At 52.5% G+C, this 19294-nt stretch overlaps 1 protein-coding gene and 1 non-coding gene across 2 annotated transcripts; both read left to right on the top strand.

The window, feature by feature from the left end:
- The first annotated feature begins 20 nt into the window (after positions 1-20).
- On the top strand, positions 21-15193 carry OGFOD3 (2-oxoglutarate and iron dependent oxygenase domain containing 3). Its single transcript, XM_043464189.1, has 9 exons — positions 21-153; positions 2710-2927; positions 6073-6148; positions 7293-7335; positions 9115-9179; positions 10112-10168; positions 10435-10588; positions 12666-12789; positions 14858-15193. The coding sequence occupies exons 1-9, from the start codon at positions 80-82 to the stop codon at positions 14992-14994; spliced, it is 948 nt and encodes a 315-aa protein (XP_043320124.1). The 5' UTR covers positions 21-79; the 3' UTR covers positions 14995-15193.
- On the top strand, positions 1132-1238 carry LOC122425000. Its single transcript, XR_006264644.1, has one exon. It is a non-coding gene; the product is annotated as a U6 spliceosomal RNA (small nuclear RNA).
- Positions 15194-19294: the final 4101 nt, after the last annotated feature.

Below are 19294 nucleotides of genomic sequence, written 5' to 3'. Positions count from 1 at the left end.
CTCGCGCTACCTCTCGCAGCACTTGTCGCGGGCTTGTGGCAGCTCCCGCATTCGGCTTAGCTTCGCGGCGGCGTGGCTAATGGCACCTCAGCGGAGGGGTGCTCCCAAGGCCCCGGAGGGCAGCGGGGCGGCGGAGCGCCGGCGCCAGAGAAGGTACCAGATAGCGCCGGGAGCGCGCGTACGGTGGTATAGGCGGGGCCTGGACGAGGGGCGGGGCCTAACAGGGGCGTGGTGTGGTGTGGCTGTGGGCGTGGCCCGGTCAGAAAAGGGTGGATCTGGTGCCGGCAGGGCCTTTCCAGGAAAGGCACTGCAGTGTGGGTGTGGCCTGGCCGTAATCGGGCGCCTAGAGGGGCGTGGTCGTCCGGAGGGCGTAGCTTGCAGAATCCAGCCCGGACCGCGCAGGAAGGGGTTGGGCGGGGTTGGGCGGAGCTGGCGGTCGGGAAACCTTCCCTGACCTCTTCCCCAGTGTGTACCGAGGGCTTTCTGCCGAGACTCAGAGGTCCGCTTCGTCTGGTCTCCGTGTGCTTTTCTCAGGGCTGTGCACGTGATGGTTCTCCGTTGGGGGTCCCGACGAATGAATAAATGATCTCATAAGGTAGCCTTTGAGGGGATTCTGCCTGAAGCTTTCAGAGCCGGAGTGTATTCACTCCAGGATAAATTACCTTCTCGTCGTGCTTGCCCCATGGGCCATGGACCTTGCTCCAAACCCACTTCTGTTTTGGCAAGATTCTCAGTGTGCATTTGGGCCAGCTTACCCTGAACAGGGGTGCTTATTTTGAGGACACCTCAAGGAAGTATTGCTTCCAAATCTGGCCCAGGACGCTGTTTTTTCCCCTCTAGTCTCTACCTCTCTCTCCGTCGCTTTCTGTTTCAGCACCCGGGGTGTCCCAGGCGAAGGTGTCAACAGCTTTGTGCCCACAGTAGGATTTCAGCCCCTGCTGCTGAGTTGGGCTGGCAGTCTCCCTGCCCTATTGGGGAGGAGAAATATTGGCCCCACTGGAGTTAGGGGTCCACCCTTGTGTAGTTAGAGGAGACAAGGTGGGCTAGAGGCTAGACAGCAGTTCTAGGGGTGAGGGTGGGGGGGTCTTTGTGACTTGGCTATTTATGCTCCCTGTTTAAAATGACCATGTAGTGCTTGCTTCGGCAGCACATATACTAAAATTGGAACGATACAGAGAAGATTAGCATGGCCCCTATGCAAGGATGACACGCAAATTCGTGAAGCGTTCCATATTTTTTTCATGTCAACGTATGGCAAAAACCACTACAATATTGTAAAGTAATTAGCCTCAAACTGATAAAAATAAATGAAAAAAATAAATCAAGTCTTACTAGTGAATAGGCAAAATAAAATGACCATGTATCCACCCAATATGGTCTCACTCAGCTGTGCCCACATTGAGACTTATTTAATCGGAATTTGTGTGTTATAAAGTAAAAGTGTGAAAGTGTTAGTCGCTCAGTTATGTCCGACTCTTTGTACCCTCCAGGCTTTTCTGTCCGTGGAATACTCCAGGCAAGAACACTGGAGTGGGTAGCCATCCCTTCTACAGGGGATCTTCCCAACCCAGGGATCAAACCCTGGTCTCCTCCATTGCAGGCGGATTCTTTACCCTCTGAGCCAGCAGGGAAGCCCGCATATGTTTTATATATAAAGCAATTTGAAATGTGGAGGGACATATAAAAATAGAAGGCAGACTCCCTGCTTTTCAGGAATTAATCATATACTTGAAGATGCGAGGTGCACCTCCTGAAAGAATGTCCGGATTGGTTTTCTCATTTCTGCCAGTCCTTCAAGCCCTACACATTTTTCTTTTTTTTTTTTTTTTTTACATTTTTCTCAGTTAACAGAGTACACGGCTGCTCAGTTACACATATGAGAAAACACAGACACCATCCAAACACACATAGATACATGTGTGCATGCACACACACACACACACACACACACACACACACGCCTGCAACTTCTGCATAGGTGGTGTGAATCCAACAGTTAACCCAGGTGATGCAGAAAGTGCCTTAGTGTTGAATCATTTCTCTTGTACTTGCATTCCCTTCCCGGCTGGCTGGTGATTTCAGTGAAATGAGTTTGGTTCATGTTTACCTTAGTTCACGCTGGTAGCTCAGCTGGTAAAGAATCCGCCTGCAATGTGGGAGACTTGTGTTTGATCCCTGGGTTGGGAAAATCCCCTGGAGAAGGGAAAGGCTACCCACTCCAGTATTTTGGCCTGGAGAATTCCATGGACTGTATAGTCCATGGGGTTGGAAGAGATGGACGCGACTGAGTGACTTTCACTACCTTAGTTCGCATTGTGTGTGAGTGTGTACTCTAGGGCCAATGCATGGGGTTGTATCAGTCATTTTCAGATGCAGGCAATGTGATTGATGCCACAGGCTCTGTCAGGATCTCCCAGATGTTTCTCCATGGACATGGCCAGGCTGGAAGGGACCCCGACTGGCAGTTCATCTTGTCCTCAGGGGCATAGTGAGCCCTGTCTGGTCACATGGAGCAAGGGGCACATTTCCCACCATGTCCTCCTATGCTGGCAAGTGCCTGTGGATTGATGGAGAGTAGCTCTGATGATGACCAGTGTGGGAACCGTTTAAGGCTGTAACTAAGTGTGGGTGTGGCCTCTGGTCATTGTGGTCTGCGTTTTCAGCACACGCAGTTGCCTTCGGGTGACCACAGCTGTTTTCTGTTCTCAGCACCAAGAGTATCCGGGCGCCTCGGGATGTGCGCAAGAAGTGGTTGAGAGTCGCTGTCCTGGGGTCCTGCACTGCGCTCGCCGCCTGCCTGTTCTGGGGCAGCCTGGGGGGTGATGACGGCATCAGTGAGGTCCTGGCTCACCGCAGCGAGATCCTGCCAGGCAGGTTCATCGAGGTGCCCTGCTCTGAGGACTATGACAGTCACCGAAGGTTTGAAGGTGCGCGGTGCTGAGGTGATTCAGGAAAAAGCAGCATGTTAACATGGAATTCACTGTGTTCAAAATGCGTCTTTTTTTATTTCGATGAATTGGTGGGAATCAGGTTGAAAGTAGTGTGGTATGGGGTGGGGCAGGTGACGTCGCCCCCCCCCCCCACCCCCCAACATTGGTTAGCTCACACCTGTTCTGGGAAGTGTGAGTGTTTCAGGCCCCACCTGTGTAGGGGCAGGCCAGGCTTCACTGCCCAGGCTATGGCCAGTGTTTTACTGAGGTGCCCCCCACCTCAGTGTGGATTCCATCTGGTGGAAGAGGTGGTTTGCCTGGAAGGATGTAACAGAATTGGGAAGATATCAGTGAGCAAGTTGAACTGAGAAAAGGCATTTTCTGTCTTAGGGGATTGTTACATTAGAAAATGTTGCAACAGGAAATGTGATACCAGAGTCTGTTCCCTGTGGCGTGTGTCCCATCCTGGCGCCTGCCTGCTCTGTGGAGGGCAACAGTTTTAAAAGCCTAGCCAGAGTGAGTGGGTCTTAGAGGCAGAATTTAGTTTATTTTTCTATTCAGAGCAATGCTTTGGACTTGAACCAAGAAAAAGATTGCTGAGTCCTTCCACCAAGGGGCGCTGTTGTGATGCACACTAGTTGGGTTAAAGTGAACAGAGGTGTATGGGCCCCTTGGCAGAAATGGACATGCCGAGGAACTGGGGTTCCCTTTCCCCTCTGGGGTCAGAAGTGGACAGGTTCTGTTGTGGGCATGCTGTCTCTGTCTTGGTGAGCTTTTTCCCTGTAAAGTCCCAGCTTTTGACAGAGTATATTTTTCCTGTGCTAAGTCGCTTCAGTTGTGTCCGACTCTTTGTGACCCTGTGGACTGTAAGCCCGGCAGGCTCCTCTGTCCATGGGATTCTCCAGGCAAGAATACTGGAGTGGGTTGCCATACCCTCCTCCAGGGGATCTCTCCTACCCCAGGAATTGAACCTGTGTCTCCCGCGGCTCCTGCATTGCAGGCGGATTCTTTACCGCCGAGCCATTATTTCTCGTACCCCTTTAATAATTTCTCAACATTAAAAACAGTTGGAATGAGGCAGAGGAGGAGTTGGTATAGATGGAGATGGGATTTCAGTTGGGAAGGTGAGAAAGTTCGGGAGATGGTGGTGGTGACGGTCACACAACAATGCGAATGTAGTTAATGCCCCGGAGCTGGCTAAAATGGTAAATTGGGGGTTTTATATAAGTTTTTTTTTACCAGAAAAACACAGCATCAAAGTCTCTGGACTCCCCCCTCTCTCACCCTTCTCGCCTCCCATAGCTGACAGGGGCTCTGCCTGCCCTGGACCTGTGTGTCTGGTAGGCACATCTGCATGGTTGTGTCCTGTGCCCTTGTGTATATGCACGGACATCATCAGCCACTCACAACTCACTTTCTCGTCCAAATGATACTCTTAACGCTCATTCATAGTCAGCATGTTGTGTTGCTGCTGGATTTTCAGATTTCAGGGTTGACAGAGTTTGAATTCTCTCTAATTGCCCGGTAGCTGGAGACCATAACCTGTATGGGAGAGAACTGACTTTCCTGTTGGGCTAATATGTTTTTGTTAATGTTGCACATATACCTGAAAAAATGTGTGTTTTTGAACAGTTGTTGTGAAGCTCTGAGTGTCTCCTAGTCTACACTCCTGTGGGCAAACTGTCTTCTTGGACGTCTTGTCTTGTTCAGTTATCGGAAACTGCGAGGCGGGGTCTCCACCTCAGTGGTGGGTCTGGTGGCCACCTCACGTGTTTGAACTGATGTCATTTGGTGCTTCTGTTGCCCCTGCATCTTCCTGGTGAATCGTTCCTATTATCAGTCTCTTCCCCTCTCATAATTCTTTTGTCTTTACGTGTATTTGTTTGTATGGTATCACTCCCTAAGCTGCTGTTTGGTTATTGTTGTTTTTGCCTTTATCGTCAACCTTTAGGGAGTAACTCTCATAAAAAGCATTTTTGTGTTTTAATAGAACCCAAGATCTTGTATTAGTAGGGTTGTATTTAGCTCCATGGAACTGAGGCACCCCTTCTCTAATAACCCCCTAGTAGAAGTTTATTTTTTCCACATGATGAGACCCAGAGAAAGTCACCCCAGGTCAGCCTGGCTCCCTATGAGCCCTTTGCACTGAGCCCCCAGCTCTCCCCCTCAGCGTGTGGTTTATGTGGTCCCAGGACACCTCCAGGCACGTTCCAGGCAGGAAGAGGAGAAGGAGGATGAAAGCTAAAGGTCAGCCAGCCCAGCGTGTCCTGAGAGTGTTCCATTGGCCACATATCCTATGGTCCACCCAGCTCGAGACAGTCAGCCTGCCCTTTGCACCAAGACACAAGGCACTTGCTGAGCTCATCCATCTCTGGTGCTCTGCCTCATCTTGGGCCCATCCATCTGACCCTGGCCCTGTCCACCCTGACCCTGGCCACTTTACCCCTGGGCCTGTCATGCTGACCCTGGCTGTGTCCCCCTGCTGGCCCTGATCCTGTCCACCCTGACCCTGATCCCACTTTGCCTTTTCACCCCAACCATGGCCCATTCTCCCAACCCTGACTACTTTCACCCCAACTCTGGCCCCATCCCCATCCAAGGTCCCCCATCCTCCTCCCTCTAAGCAGCTCAGTCTTGGCTGCAGGGACAGAGGGAGGCAGGGTGGAGTGGGTGGGGAGCACCTTGGAACAGCTCTGCAAAAGGATAGCAGCTACAATTGCAGGCACAGCTTTGGTCATCCAGGAGGGACTTGCCAAAGGTCTGGATCTGTGGTCAGTGATGGTTCAAGAATGTCGTGGATGCCTCCTCTGGGCAGAGTGCCTGGTGCTTCCAGAGTGGCCTGCCTGGCGTGAGGCTGCCAGGAACACAGTGAAATTTGTAGGGGAAATTTCACAGTGAAATTTGATGTAGGGGATATGCATGAACTGGAAAGTCACCGTTGCTTATCTGAAATTCACTCTGACCACATGGCCTGTAATTTCCAAACCTGGGCCCCTAATCCTGTGAAAGGCAAGGCCCCATCCCACAAAATTCTGTTGTCCCTGAGAAGGGGGGCCCACAGGTGAATGCTTGACAATGGCATGCTACTCTGTTGTCGGGGTTTGGCAGAGGCTGTGTGACATCCTGATTTGACTCTTTCCAGGCTGCTCCCCGAGGAAGTGTGGCCGGGGCGTCAGCGATGCCGTCATCACGAGGGACGAAGCCCGGAGGATTCGCAGGTACACACAGCTCCGAGCTTCTGTCCTGAACGAGTGGGAGAGTGAGGCTGGGGTGGGGAGCAGAGAATTACTACTAAAAGGAAGATTTCAAGAGATTCATTTAGAATTCCTTAAGAATTCCCCTGCATACTTCCAAGGCCAAGATGGGCTTCTCTGATTTCCAGGAGGAAAGGCTGTTGCCCTCAGTGATGTGGTTGCTGATGGAACCTTCTGGAGGTCCAGGCCCTCTCCAGGGGCAGCAGGGGAGGTGGGGAGGGTGCTCTGTTTTGGCCCATTGGTGAGGTGGGGGGGATGCTCTCCCATCAGCCATTGAGGGGCCCAGTGGACATTTGTGTAGAGACAGCGGGTTTACCCAGCGGCCCCAGGCAGTCCCTAGACAATATTTCAGTCTCCTGTCCAAAACTGATTGGGATCAGCCCTCCCACCAGCTCTCCATAACTCATGACCAGGCAGGAAGTCTTACTTATAAGTAGTTGGCATTGGATTCTTCCTTGTCTTTCAAAAGCAGATCTTGATGCTTTGATTTTTCCAACATGGAATTCAGACACAAGCATGTGCCTAGTGGAGCAGTGTCTAGTCTGTGTGTTGAGCTGAGTCCCAAGGGGAGACTCCTCCTGTTTCTAGATAACCTTGTAGGGGCCAGTTGGGTATGGGGGGGTCACTGGTATGAGGGCTGAATCCAGCCCCTAATCAGTTTCCAGGGTGGCCATGAAGCATCTGTCAGAGGCATCAGAAGCCCCTGCGTCTTCACTGATGCAGGTGGTCCTGTGAGGTCCAGCCCAGGGTACCACATGGCCTCTGCCTCCTGAGCTGGTAATTACAAAGTCTGCCTTCCAGCCTGTGATGACAGGAGAGAGACTTTCCAGCCCAGAGGAACCCATTCAACTCAGCACCAGGTCTCTGAACTAAAGATGGAAAGTAAGCCCACTTGTCCCCAAACTGGGTCATAGGATGTTAGGGAGATGGTGACAAAATATTAATATTTACTTAACTTGAAAGTCGAGTACTTTGGTCTAAGCATGTGATTCTGTCATAAACATTAAACGGTCTGTTAACTTTGTGTTAGCTGTGTGATTGGCGTGTGTCTAGAGGTATCATAGATGATGCTGTTAACTGAATTCTGACATAAGATCTTCTCCTACAGCATAGCCGAGAAGGGGTTGTCCCTGGGAGGATCCGATGGAGGGGTGAGTTGTGTGTCGTTCCTGCTTCAGTTTTCTTCTTACCCTTTTGGCTCTGCTTTCCCTCCAAGGGGAAATGAGGGTACAGGATGTTCAGGCCCCCACAGATGCAGTGTACGGACTGTTGTCCACTGAGTGAGACTGCAGGGGGTCCAGCAGTGACCCCTGAAAAATGCACCCACCCAGAACTGTGATGGGACCTTATCTGGGAAAAGGGTATTTTGCAGATGTCATTAAGTTAAGGGTCTCAAGATGAGATCACCCTGGATTATCAAGGTGGCCCTGCTGCTGCCGCTTCTAAGTCACTTCAGTCGTGTCCGACTCTGTGCGACCCCGTAGACAGCAGCCCACCAGGCTCCGCTGTGCCTGGGATTCTCCAGGCAAGAACACTGGAGTGGTTTGCCATTTCCTTCTCCAATGCATGAAAGTAAAAAGTGAAAGTGAAGTTGCTCAGTCGTGTCCGACTCCTAGCGACCCCATGAACTGTAGCCTACCAGGCTCCTCCATCCATAGGATTTTCCAGGCAAGAGTACTGGAGTGGGTTGCCATTGCCTTCTCCCAAGGCGGCCCTAGATCCAATTAAAAGAGTCCTTGTAAGAGGAAGGCAGAGGGAGGTTTGAGACTGAAGAAGGGGCCATGTGAAGATGGAGCAGAGTGGAGTGACATGCCACAAATCGTGTCAAACCCCCGGCACCACCAAAAGCCCAAAGATTCAAGGAAGGATTCTCCCCTGGTGCCTTCAGAAGGAGTGGGACCCTGCTGACACCTGGATCTCAGCCTTCTGGCCTCCAGACCTTGAGACAGTGAATTCTTGCTGTTTTAAGCCTGCCATTTACAGCAACTACAGGGAACTCAGACAGGCCAGTGCAGCTCTGCAACTCATCTGCTTCCTGGGTAGCCTTGAGAGTCCATATGTGAGAGCACCTTACATTGGAGTTCCCACATGGTCCCAATGGGGATCTCCTTGCCCAGTGTGTAGGTCCTGGGGGAACATCTGCTCTCCTCTGGATAGTTCAGTCATTATCTCTATGACTCTTATCCTGCAGACTCTTTCTTTTTGAGTTCTAAAAATTAAGCTTCTCCTTTTATTTTGATTCAGTTCAAGGGGAATATTTATTAAAACCTACTTGTGTGTGGACTCATCTTTGACTCTCTGCTCAGCATTTATGTGAAAAGTTGTCTTGCAGGGAATCATCCAGGTTTGATATCTTTAAGGGCAATTAACATTTTTTAAGCCCAGATTGTGTTGAAACAAACCCTCTGGGATGGTCGTTGCATCAGTGAGAAAAGACACTCAGGCAGAGGTGGGTCTGTGCTCATGCCCACTTTCCACTTAAGACATGAGGAAAGCCTCCTGGAGGCAGGATGGGCAGGGGTTGGAAACACTGGTGGTTCATTAAAGAGTGATGATCCAATTATTCCGCTCCTGGGCATTTACCCAGGAGAACGAGAGCATCTCCCATGATAAAAACATTGTCCATCAGTGCCTTATTTGCAGCTGAACTGGGAGCAGCCCACATGTCTGTTTCCCGGTGAGTTAGTCACAGGGAGGAGCTAGGCTGAAAGCGAGTGCACCTGCATGACTCCAGGGCCTCCTGTTCTAGAAACTAACCAGCACCTCACACACCTTTGTCCAAATGTCTTGAAACCCAGCCTGTGTGCATTGTCGCCCTGACCTGGGTGTGCAAGGACAGGTCTCAGGAACTCATGTTTAATGTTGGTGGCTTTCAGAGCTCAGTCACCTGCCAGGCAGCCCTCACACCACTCTGCCAATGTCTTTTCCAGGCGTCCATCCTGGACCTGCACTCAGGGGCCTTGTCTGTTGGGAAGCACTTTGTAAATCTGTACAGGTGAGAACCTGGGGTGGGAGGGTCTGCCCGTTTTTTATCCGGGGACACCTAAGTGAGACTTGTGTGTATGAATCAGAAGGGCTTCAAGTCTTGGGAAAACCTCGACATTTGCCATCAGACTGAGGCCAAGATAGGACTGGGAGATTAAGCTCTTCTGAGGGGCTGGGTACTCGCTCACCTTGCTTTATGAAACAGTCTAGGTAGGGAAGGGGCTTAGGGATGGGGTCGGAGGGAGAGGTGAGTGGCAGGCCAGGCTCCTAAGAGCTGCCTCCTGAGGGCCAGGAGAAGCAAGAGATCTCCCAACCTTAATAAATGTCACCCTGCCTGGTGGCTCATACAGTAAAGAATCTGCCTGCAGTGCAGGAGACCTGGGTTCGATCCTGGGATCTTCCCTGGGTCGGGAAGATCCCCTGGAGAAAGGAATGGCTATTCACTCCAGTATTCTTGCCTGGAGATCTCATGGACAGAGGAACCTGAAGGACTACAGTCCATGGGGTCAGTAAGCATTGGACATAACTGAGCAAGTAACAGTTTCACTTGCCAGGTACCACCCTCCCACCCCCCTCCCTTTTCTCACATGGTTATTGCAGCTGCAAGATAAGAAGGACCAGCTGATTCTCAAGGACTTGCTGGTTAACTGGAGGAAAGACTGAATTTAAAGGAAATGTGTTAGTCGCTCAGTCATGTCTGACTCTTTGCAACCCCACGGACCATAACCAGGCTTCTCTGTCCATTTAATTCTCCAGGCCAAGAATACTGGAGTGGGTAGCCATTCTCTTCTCCAGGGGATCTTCCCAACCCAGGGATTGAACCTGAGTCTCCTGCATGGCAGGCAGATTCTTTACCATCTGAGCCACCAGGGAAGACCCAAAGGAAATAAGGAAACATTAATAAAATGTCTCATTTGTTAATACTGCTTATTCTTTTCACAGATACTTTGGGGATAAAATACAAACTATCTTCTCAGAAGAGGACTTCCAGTTGTACCGGTGAGGGAAGGAACACCCGGGTCAGAGGTGGGGAAGGTAGTGGGGGCCTGGGAGTGCTGGGGTGAGTCCTGCAGAGAACTGGCACTCAGGTTTCTGGTTTTGCACATGATACCCTGTCACATGTGTGTGAACCCACGGGTGTATTTGCTCACCTGTCCTCCTTCTCCAGTTCACGTCTTTTTGTGGTGTAGTTTGATATGGGTCCCATGGACCCGTGGAGACTCCTCTTCCAGCTGCTCCGAGTGACACGTGTGTCCTCTCGGCAGGGATGTGCGGCAGAAGGTCCAGCTGGCGATCGCCCAGGCGTTTGGCATCAGTGCGTCTTCACTGCACCTGACAAAGCCCACCTTCTTTTCCCGCATCAACAGCACGGAGGCCCGGACGGCTCACGACGAATATTGGCACGCGCACGTGGACAAGGTGAGTGCACCTGGGGCCTGTCCACTGAAGTGCTGTCTGTTCACGTAGTTGGGGTTTTAGACGTTTCCTCTCTGGTGATGCTGTCGAGGAAATAAGACTTGTTTCTCGTGTGGTGAGATGAGAGAAGATGGTGAAACGCATGTTATGGAACAGGGAGGGCCTGGTGGGGACCATCCTTTGCTACTTGTTCCCAGATGCAGAGCTGTCTCTGCCTGAGCCGTGAGCTTCATCAAGTGTCACTTGACCCGGCCTTGATTCAGCCTTTCTGTTGGGTGGTCTCCCCTTGGACATGCGTCCCCCCACTGCCCAGGAGGCTCCCTTTTCCCCCTTTTTTTGAGGGGGAGATCTCTTGACCACTCTGGATTCTGTGGATTCCTCTTCTTTGACCTCCTGTTGTTCCCTAGACACGGTGACACTTAATCTATCAATGGTCTTCATCAGCCACAATTGAAGCCCTCTCCCGTCTGCCCCTCAGCCCCACCCTGACCTCCTCGGCCAGCATGCCCAGCGTGGCGCCAGGGGAGAGTTGGCCACAGAAACGTCTGAGGGCTGTTGGCGGTCACCCCAGCTGCGAGTGTGCTCAGGTGACCCAGATAATCTCTGCATTGCTTGATGCTGGAACAAAGGAAGTGAAGTGAAAAATAAGCTGAGGGTTTGGGCAGAAGCTCGCAGATTGGGCTTCTGCCTGAAATTCGGTCAGACATTCATGTGTTTATTTAATCTCGACTGTCTGAGCTTGACGGAGGAAGGAGCACTTCCATGTGGTTAGTGAGACTGAGGAACCCAGTATTTAATTAAGCTAAACTGAAGCAGCTGTATGTGGCCAGTGGCTCATCTGAGCCAGTGTAGCTCAGGGGGTTCTAGGGGACTCAGGTTGGAAGTTTGGGCATCACCCCAAACTTCCGTGGGTGCTCCTGTGGGCTTACAGTTGATCACTGGGTTCAAACTCATCCAGCCACCATCAATCTTCCTGTTTGCTGTCACCTCACAGATTTAGCAGCCACCGACTCATTGAATAACCATTGTCTAGATGCATTATTTCATTAGGAAACCAGGGCTGAGACCTTCAGTGTAAGATCATCATAGACATTGCAGAGGGGAAAACAAGGTTCTATGGGATTGAGGGCAAAGACAGCAGTGCAGAGGACAGACAGGTTCATGCAGCAAATGGGGAAGGGAACCTAGAGTTGGGACGGAGTCTGGGAGAATTTCCCTGCGTGAAGAAAGAGCAGCCTTCCACATACTGGGAAGGGTGGGTTTAAGAGAGACAACACTGAAGGTAGCCTGGTTCTGTGATCCAACTTCGAAGGAAGAAAGATAAGGAAGATATTCTTCAGGCAGGGAAAGCAAGTCAATAGTGATGAGCAGGGTGGCCTCAGACGTGTTAGAGCTAGGAGGTCTTGTGACAGGTTGTACAGGACCTGGGTGCTTGTCATAGCCAAGGGGTCACTCATGCATGGATGTGGCAAAAAGATGTCCTCCCATGAGGGGACTCCAGGAGTGAAGCATCTGCTCCTGGCTGTGGAGCTCTTCAGCCTCTGACTCAGGACAGCTCAGACCCCACCAGCCTCTGCCATCCCCGCCACCTGCCAGAACCTGCCAGGTCACTGTGCTCACATGAGTTTGGGGTGGTTCCTTTGCAGTATCTGAGCTGGGTGGGTAGGAGAGGGTGAGGCTACTGGACACCCCCCATCCCGGTCTCTTTTAGGTTCTGTGCAGCTTAGTGGATGTGAGGTTCGCTGCTGAAGCAACTCAAGGGTGCTGCCCTGAGCTATTCTCAGGTTTAAGTCACTCTGATATTTGTTTGGTGCCCTGATACCAGAAAAGGGACCCCCAAATGGGGTCTTGGTGGGGGATGTGGCGGGAGCCCAGGTCAATGTAGAAAGTCCAGCTCCACAGACAGTGTGGTACTGAATTCACCAGAAGGTGACAGGGTCTTGGTCACCTTGGCAGGCTGGTGCTCAGCAGAGGGTTTTCTGCAATTGGGAGGGCAGTGTGAGGCCTGGGTTCTGCCCTTTCCTGAGAACCAAGTCCTCCCACAAGCAGATGGTGACATACCCTCATGCTTTGCCCACAGGTGACCTATGGTTCCTTTGACTACACATCGCTACTGTACCTTTCCGACTACCTGGATGACTTTGGTGGGGGGCGGTTTGTGTTCATGGAGGAGGGGGCCAACAAGACGGTGGAGCCGAGAGCAGGTAGGACTCACAGGTGGACTCTGGGGTGCTTGACTGTGGCCTTTCCTGGGATGCTGAGTTTACAGTTGATTATCTCCTATGAAAATTAACAGGGAGATATGCCAAGTGTTTTCAGTTTTCCCACTTATTCACTTTCCAGCCCCCTCCATACCCTCCTGTGCATCCAAGTTCCAACAGGTACATTCCTCTTCTGCCTCAGCATTTCATGGTGTGCTGGTCTTCTGGTGATGATTTTCTGAAAATATTCTTATTTTCAGCTTTTTTCTAAAGGATACTTTCACTGGAGGTGAAATTCTGGATTGGTGGGTTTTTTCTTTTTTTAAAAAAAAGCCATTTTCCTTTTCCTCTGGCTCCCTTGTTGCCATCACCACTGTCACTTCCCTGTAGAAGCTGCCTCTTTGCTCTCCACCTGCAAGCTGCTCTCTAGTCTCTGGTTTCATCAGTTTGACTATGATGTGCCTCAGTGTGAATTTTTTTTTATCCCACTTGAAGTATTTATCCTACCAAGCTTATTGGGTTAAAAGTCAAAGTTTTCATCACAGTAGGGAAAGTGTTGGTCATTATTTCTTCAAATCACCTTTTTCTGCACCAGTATGAGCTTCTCTTCCCTCCAGAGCTCCAACATGAGGGGTGGACGGTTTCCTGATGTCCCACAGGCCATGAGGAGATTGACTTTTCCTCAGTCTTTTCTTCTCTGTTCTTTGGTGCCTCTGTTTGCGAAGTGTGCAGAAACACTGGGGGCCCCTAGAGACTCCCCACTCTTGCTACAAGTCAGTGATATTTGATAACCGTGTCTGCAGGGGTGGGGGTGCACAGATGGTGTGGATGGGCAAGGAGGCCATTGAGCCCACTGTGCAGACTGGCCTGGCTGCTTGTCTGATGTCTCAGGTGTGATTGAAACCAGAGAAACAAAGGACAAAATGTCCTTTAACAACGTGGGCCTCAGGAAGTGGTGTGACTCTAGATTGCTCTGGGAAAGAGTGCTTCCTTCAGGTCAGGAGCAGCCTGGCTGGTCCAGAGGAGGGTCTGAGTTCTGAGTGTCCCCAGGCCCCCATGCAGAGGTTTCTGTGTGTTACATGTTTCCTTTTGTTCTGCTGTTTTTGGGCAGAGCACTGGTTCTTTTGTTTACAACCAGAAAACAGTGGACTCTGGGGTAGACTTTTCTCCTCTTTCAAAGATTTAGCAGTCAAGTTCCTGGCAGTGACCTTTGAAGGGAAATGAAGTTGTCATGGGAATTTTTTTTAATTAATTAATTTGTTTGTTTATTTGGCTGCATCTGGTGTTAGTAGTGGCATGTGGGATCTTTCATTGCGGCCTGCAGGCTTAGTTTCAGGTGGGACCTTAGTTCCCTTACCAGGGATTGAACCCATGTCCCCTGCATTGCAGGGTGGATTTCTAACCACTGGATCACCAGGGAAGTCCCTGTCATGGAACATTTGGTGCTGGGCCATGTGGTAGGAACATAGCATCTGTGGGATCCCAGGGCTCCTCCCTAAGGACTCCATTAGGGTCAACTCCATTTGTCCTAAAAAAAAAAATCTACAGTGGTGTATGTGAGGCCAGTTAAATATTGACGCACATAGACACTGGGTCCTCTGAACACAGATGGCTGGAGGACCCGCCCACTCCAGGACCTTCAGAAACCCCCTCCTGTGTCCTGTCTTTAGCTGCCCTGGGAGGGAGCTATAGGTGCTGGGTGTGTGCCTTGATCTGTTTTTCCTAATTCTCTGTTAAAACATTGTCATCATCCTCCAGGGTTTGGTTTTGTTCCACGTGTGATTAGAAATAAGATCCTCAGGTGGGTCTGGGGAGGTCACATGGCTTGTAGGGGCCCCTGGGATGGGTGGTAGGGCCTCACTGCAATTCTAGGCTGACCCACAGAGGGGCTGTGCCCAGGCCTGGGGCATCCTTCATTCTGCAGGTTTGACTCCAAGCCCCACCTTCCTGCATCAGTGGTTTCTCCAGCCCACCAGGTTCCTTGTGTCCCTGCGTCAGCCTGAATGCAGGTCCTCTGAGGCCCGGCTATGTGTGTGACTCCGAGGTCATGCTTTGTTCTCCCCTCTCCCAGGTCGGGTATCCTTCTTTACCTCTGGGTCTGAGAACCTGCATCGGGTAGAGAAGGTCCACTGGGGCACCCGCTACGCCATCACCATTGCCTTCACCTGCAACCCCGACCATGGCATCTCGGACCCAACACTCACGTAGCCCCAGGCGGCCTGCCCAGCAGCCCTGCCCGGAAGCAGCCATGGTGGACATGCACCCCTTCCCTCCCGCTCAGCTCATTTCTACCATTTCCACATGAACAACGTGCCTTATGAATCATCCCGAATTTTGATTTGCTAATGTTTGATCATTTTTCAACTCTGAGTAAATGGAGGGGACCAGCTTCCCCTCACAAGGATCAGTGTTGACTGTGCTGTGCTGACGTGGGGCCGGGGAACTGGCAGGGCAGCCACGCCCTCCTTTCTCAGGAAGGAATCCTGTGCCCAGGGTGGAGTCCCCATTTGTCAGCAGACAGAGGGTCATTCCCTGGCCACTGGAGACCGACTTAAGTGCAGACGAAGCCAAGTAGGGCCAGCAGCCTCCACTCGGGGAAGCAGAATCAGTGATCATGACACCTTGGAGAAGGTTCTGGAGGGAAGGCAGCTCCAGGGGCAGCAATAGGGGGCCTGGGAGGGCTGATGGCGCTGGATTCTGGGTGGAGGTGAGCATCTGATATTCTGGTAGCTCTGTGCAGGGCACCCCAATGCTGCCGGCCCCTCAGAGTCAGGGGCCCTGACACTGTGTTCATGCCAGGCTGGGCTCTGCTCCATCACCAGCCAGGGTCCCCGACACAAGCCTGGAGTGTGTTCCCATTGTGGCCATCCTCAGCTCACCTGGGGCCCCCTGTCCAGCTGAGGGTCTGTCTGCACAAGTTCAGGTCTTTACAACCCCCTCCTCGTCTCAGAGCCATCCTTGCCTATTATGTAAAAGTAATGGTCGGGGGAGCCAGGCATGGTAAATAGACCAGCCATGGGGGAGGCCTGGGCAGCACAGCCCAGGGGGAGGATTGTGGTCATCAGTTGGCTTCTACCAGGGTTGGGCAAGGTTCCAGGGCCACCCCACAAAGCATCTGGCCTGGGGTTTGGGTGCCTGCTGGGAGTTAGTCATCCTGCCCCACCCGCCTTGAATACAAAGAGAGCCCCAGAAATGGCTGTGGGGGCAGGAATCTCCGGGCCACCCTGACCGGGGAGGAACCACAGCACCTTCTCCTCCGCCCACCCAGTGTGGACACTTGCCCCCTATGCTAGAGAAGGCTGCACCCTTGGCCACCACAGCCCCACAGTTTCCCCAAGCTCTACAGCCATCAGGCTCCTACAGGGAGGGGCAGAGTTTCTGGACCCTGGGATGAACCCTTGCAAGGCCTGTAAGGCTTCAGTGGGTGTCTGGAAGCTGGGACCCCTGGGTCTGCACCTCAGTCTTCTGGGAGTCCCTCCTGCCCACGGGCGGTGAGTGGGCCAAGCTTCCACATGCAGACGATGACATGGGGTGTGCTCCCCTCTGGATCATGACGGCAGGTTGTGGGGAGGTGGGGCCTCCACCCCCACAGGAGCCTGGATTGTGGTTCCTGTTTTGAAAGGACTTTGGGCAGATCTGGGAAGGATGAAGTTCAGGCTGTGGGTGGCAGACCGGGGTGACCTTAGGGTCATGATGCTTGGACGCACTGTCTCTAGGTTGGACCAGCAGCCTCAGTCTGTGCAGGAAAAGCTATCTCCTCTCATCCGGGTTGTCCTCTGACTTCTCCCGTTTTGGCTTTTCAGAGGTTGGTTGCTCTGGTCTTGGAATGGGACGCTGTGAACTCTGATAGGAAAGCCCAGTGTGGGCCTCTCTTAGTTCTGTAACTTTTGAGTTATCTGAGTGACGCTGTACCCTCAATTTGAGGATGGGCAGACATCCCTGGGTGTTCCATGGCCCACATGGTGACTTGCTACATCTCGGGGTGGTGGTGGCGGGGCGGCCGTGGGTCTGATGGTTTAGTTGTGGTTGAAGTATTTTGGAAATAACTAAGATACTGGTTTTAATTGACAGTCTTTGCTACTTATCCTATTCATACTTATCACAGAGGTTCTTGGACAAAGAAATAAAGATTTGGGTGAAAACAAGAATGTCCTTCATTTAAAGAAAAAATGTGTAAGCCCCGGAGATGTATGTGCATGTGCTGGGCAGCCCCCAGCAGTGCTCACCTGGGGCCTCGTGAGCTCCTCAGTCCTGCGGGGAGGCCCTGACCGAGGGTGGATGTGGTCTGTTCCAGGGAGAAGTGGGGGTCCCGACATACCCTCTGCTGAGTGACTTATTTCCTATTAAAAAGTGTTAGCATCTGGATCAAAGAATGTGAGCATTGGTCTCACTGCTGGAAAGTGGGCCTTGCCACTCTGGCTCTCTTGGCGAGCCAGCCACCAGGGCCAGGCCTGAACACGGCCGAGCCTCCATGAGAGCTGAAGCCAAAACATCAGGTCAGGAGCTGACCCAGTGGGATGGGACCTGAGCTGGCTTCCTCCCTCATGCTGAAAGTTACCTTTCCTGCCCTGCACAGGAGAAAAGGGCAAGAGATTGCAGAAGTGGCCGCAGTGTGCCAGGGAGGGCGTCCAGGGCAGGTGTGGCCCCACCAACTGTGCGAGAGTTGGGCTCGGCCAGTGCAGGGAGGGTGGCGTTGCTTGTGTCCACCTTGAGGCTGGCTTTGCTGGTCACAGCCTGGCGCCTCTGCTCTGCCAGGCCTCTGCCTTCTTACCGGGTGGGCAGGTACAGCTGATGCCTCGCCCAGCACAGTGCTGCCCGGGCCTCAGGGCAGCCTGGGAGGAGGAGGGTCTTGGGGTTTGGGGAGGCTTGGAAGGTGCTCAGCAGCAACAGATGGCAGGGCCAGGCGTCAGCACGAGCAGGCAGGAAGGACGTGGCTGTGCCATCCCCATGATTTGCATGAGGCCCATGGGAAGGGGCCGCAGAGCAGGGGGCGGTGGCTTCAGGGGGTTGTTGCAGGGGCCACAGGGCTTTACTGGAGGGATACGGGATTTACAGAAATCTCCACAGCTGTCCACCCCATCTCAGGGCTGATTCAGAGCGAAACACCAGTCTGTTTGTTCCCCTTCAAGTTACAACTGGTAGCGCCTTGAAGGGTCTTGGGATCCATGCTGGTTCTCAGGTGGATCTTCTAATCCTGGATCCACTTCGCTTCCGTGTTCTCCCCTCCAACACGGTCTTCACATGAGAATTGGGACCAAGCCACCCCAGTCCCCACCAGCCCTCAGCCCCCAGGCAGCACCAACTTCCAGGCACCTTGTTGGCTTGCACTGAGGGTTTTCTCATGCAGTCTAGGGAAGTGGTCCTCACTGCCAGCCCCCTAATTGGTGGCATCTCTGCCCTGCCAGCTGGGTACTGACTCATTTGCCTTTGGCATCTCAGGGCCTCCCACACCTTCCAGAGGTTTTCACAGGGAGGAGGAGTGTGGGGACACTTCTGCTCATCCCTGAGACTAGGGGACCAAAGGACCTAAGACTCCAGTGACGTGAGTCTGCAGTGACGCAGCATTTTCCAGAAACCAAGCCAGTCACACCAAACTCTGGGCCCTAGCAGTGCTCAGCCTGGAAAGGAGGGTCTGGGGTGGAGGGGGATGGGCAGCAGGTGGGGGCAGCAAGATTTTATCCCCTAGCATGTGTACAATCTGAGACATGTCGACAAATTACAAACCAGTAAAGCAGATGAGATGGAATAGCAGGCTGAGGCCAAGCAGGGGAGAATACCAGTGAACCAGACATCAGTCAGACTTCAGGCTGGAGACTCCTGGTGGCCCCGGGGAAGAGGGAGACATCCTCAGTCCTCATCCAACCCATCTCAGGGTCTCCTCAGATGCACTGACATGTAAATACCAGTTTCTTATCTTGATCTTGAGTTTCAGGAGAAGTGTAGAGCCCCCATTCCTCCCCGGAAGAGACCCTTCAGGCTTCTAGCATCCCAGCGCCCCCCGCCCCCCAGTTACCCCTCTGTAACTGTTGACCCCTGGGGGCCTGAACCACCCCTGCTGGCCAGCGCACCATGCCCTGCAGAGTAGTGGGAAGGGTCTGGACCAGGGTGGATGGCCGTGCTCTGTCTCCTGCAGATCTGTGGCCCCACCTTGATGTTCCTTCCATCTCAGCACCTTTGAGGCCAAGCAGATCCCAGTGGGGCTGGGGGTGCAGGTCAGCCCCCCTTCCTGAGGCCATCAGGGACACCACTCCCCCCTGCAGCTTGGGAGTCGTGGCTACTACCCTCCATCCCAGTGAACCCAGAAGGCGGGGGCTTGGAATCTTGCTGTGGCCACACACCTGGCCGGGTGCCCAGCTTGAGCCCCTTGCCCCTGCCAACTGTCCCTAGGTTTCCCAGACATGGGGGCACTTATGCATCTCCTCCCATTCCCCTTGATAAAGAACAGAGAGCTGGGGGGCACTCAGGAAGGACCTTATTCCTGAAAAATTCTGGTGAACAGGGAGGAGGA

The sequence above is a fragment of the Cervus canadensis genome, chromosome 1, assembly GCF_019320065.1.
Source record: "Cervus canadensis isolate Bull #8, Minnesota chromosome 1, ASM1932006v1, whole genome shotgun sequence".
In the NCBI taxonomy this organism is placed as follows: domain Eukaryota; kingdom Metazoa; phylum Chordata; class Mammalia; order Artiodactyla; family Cervidae; genus Cervus; species Cervus canadensis.
This window is presented reverse-complemented; position numbering and strand designations above follow the sequence as displayed.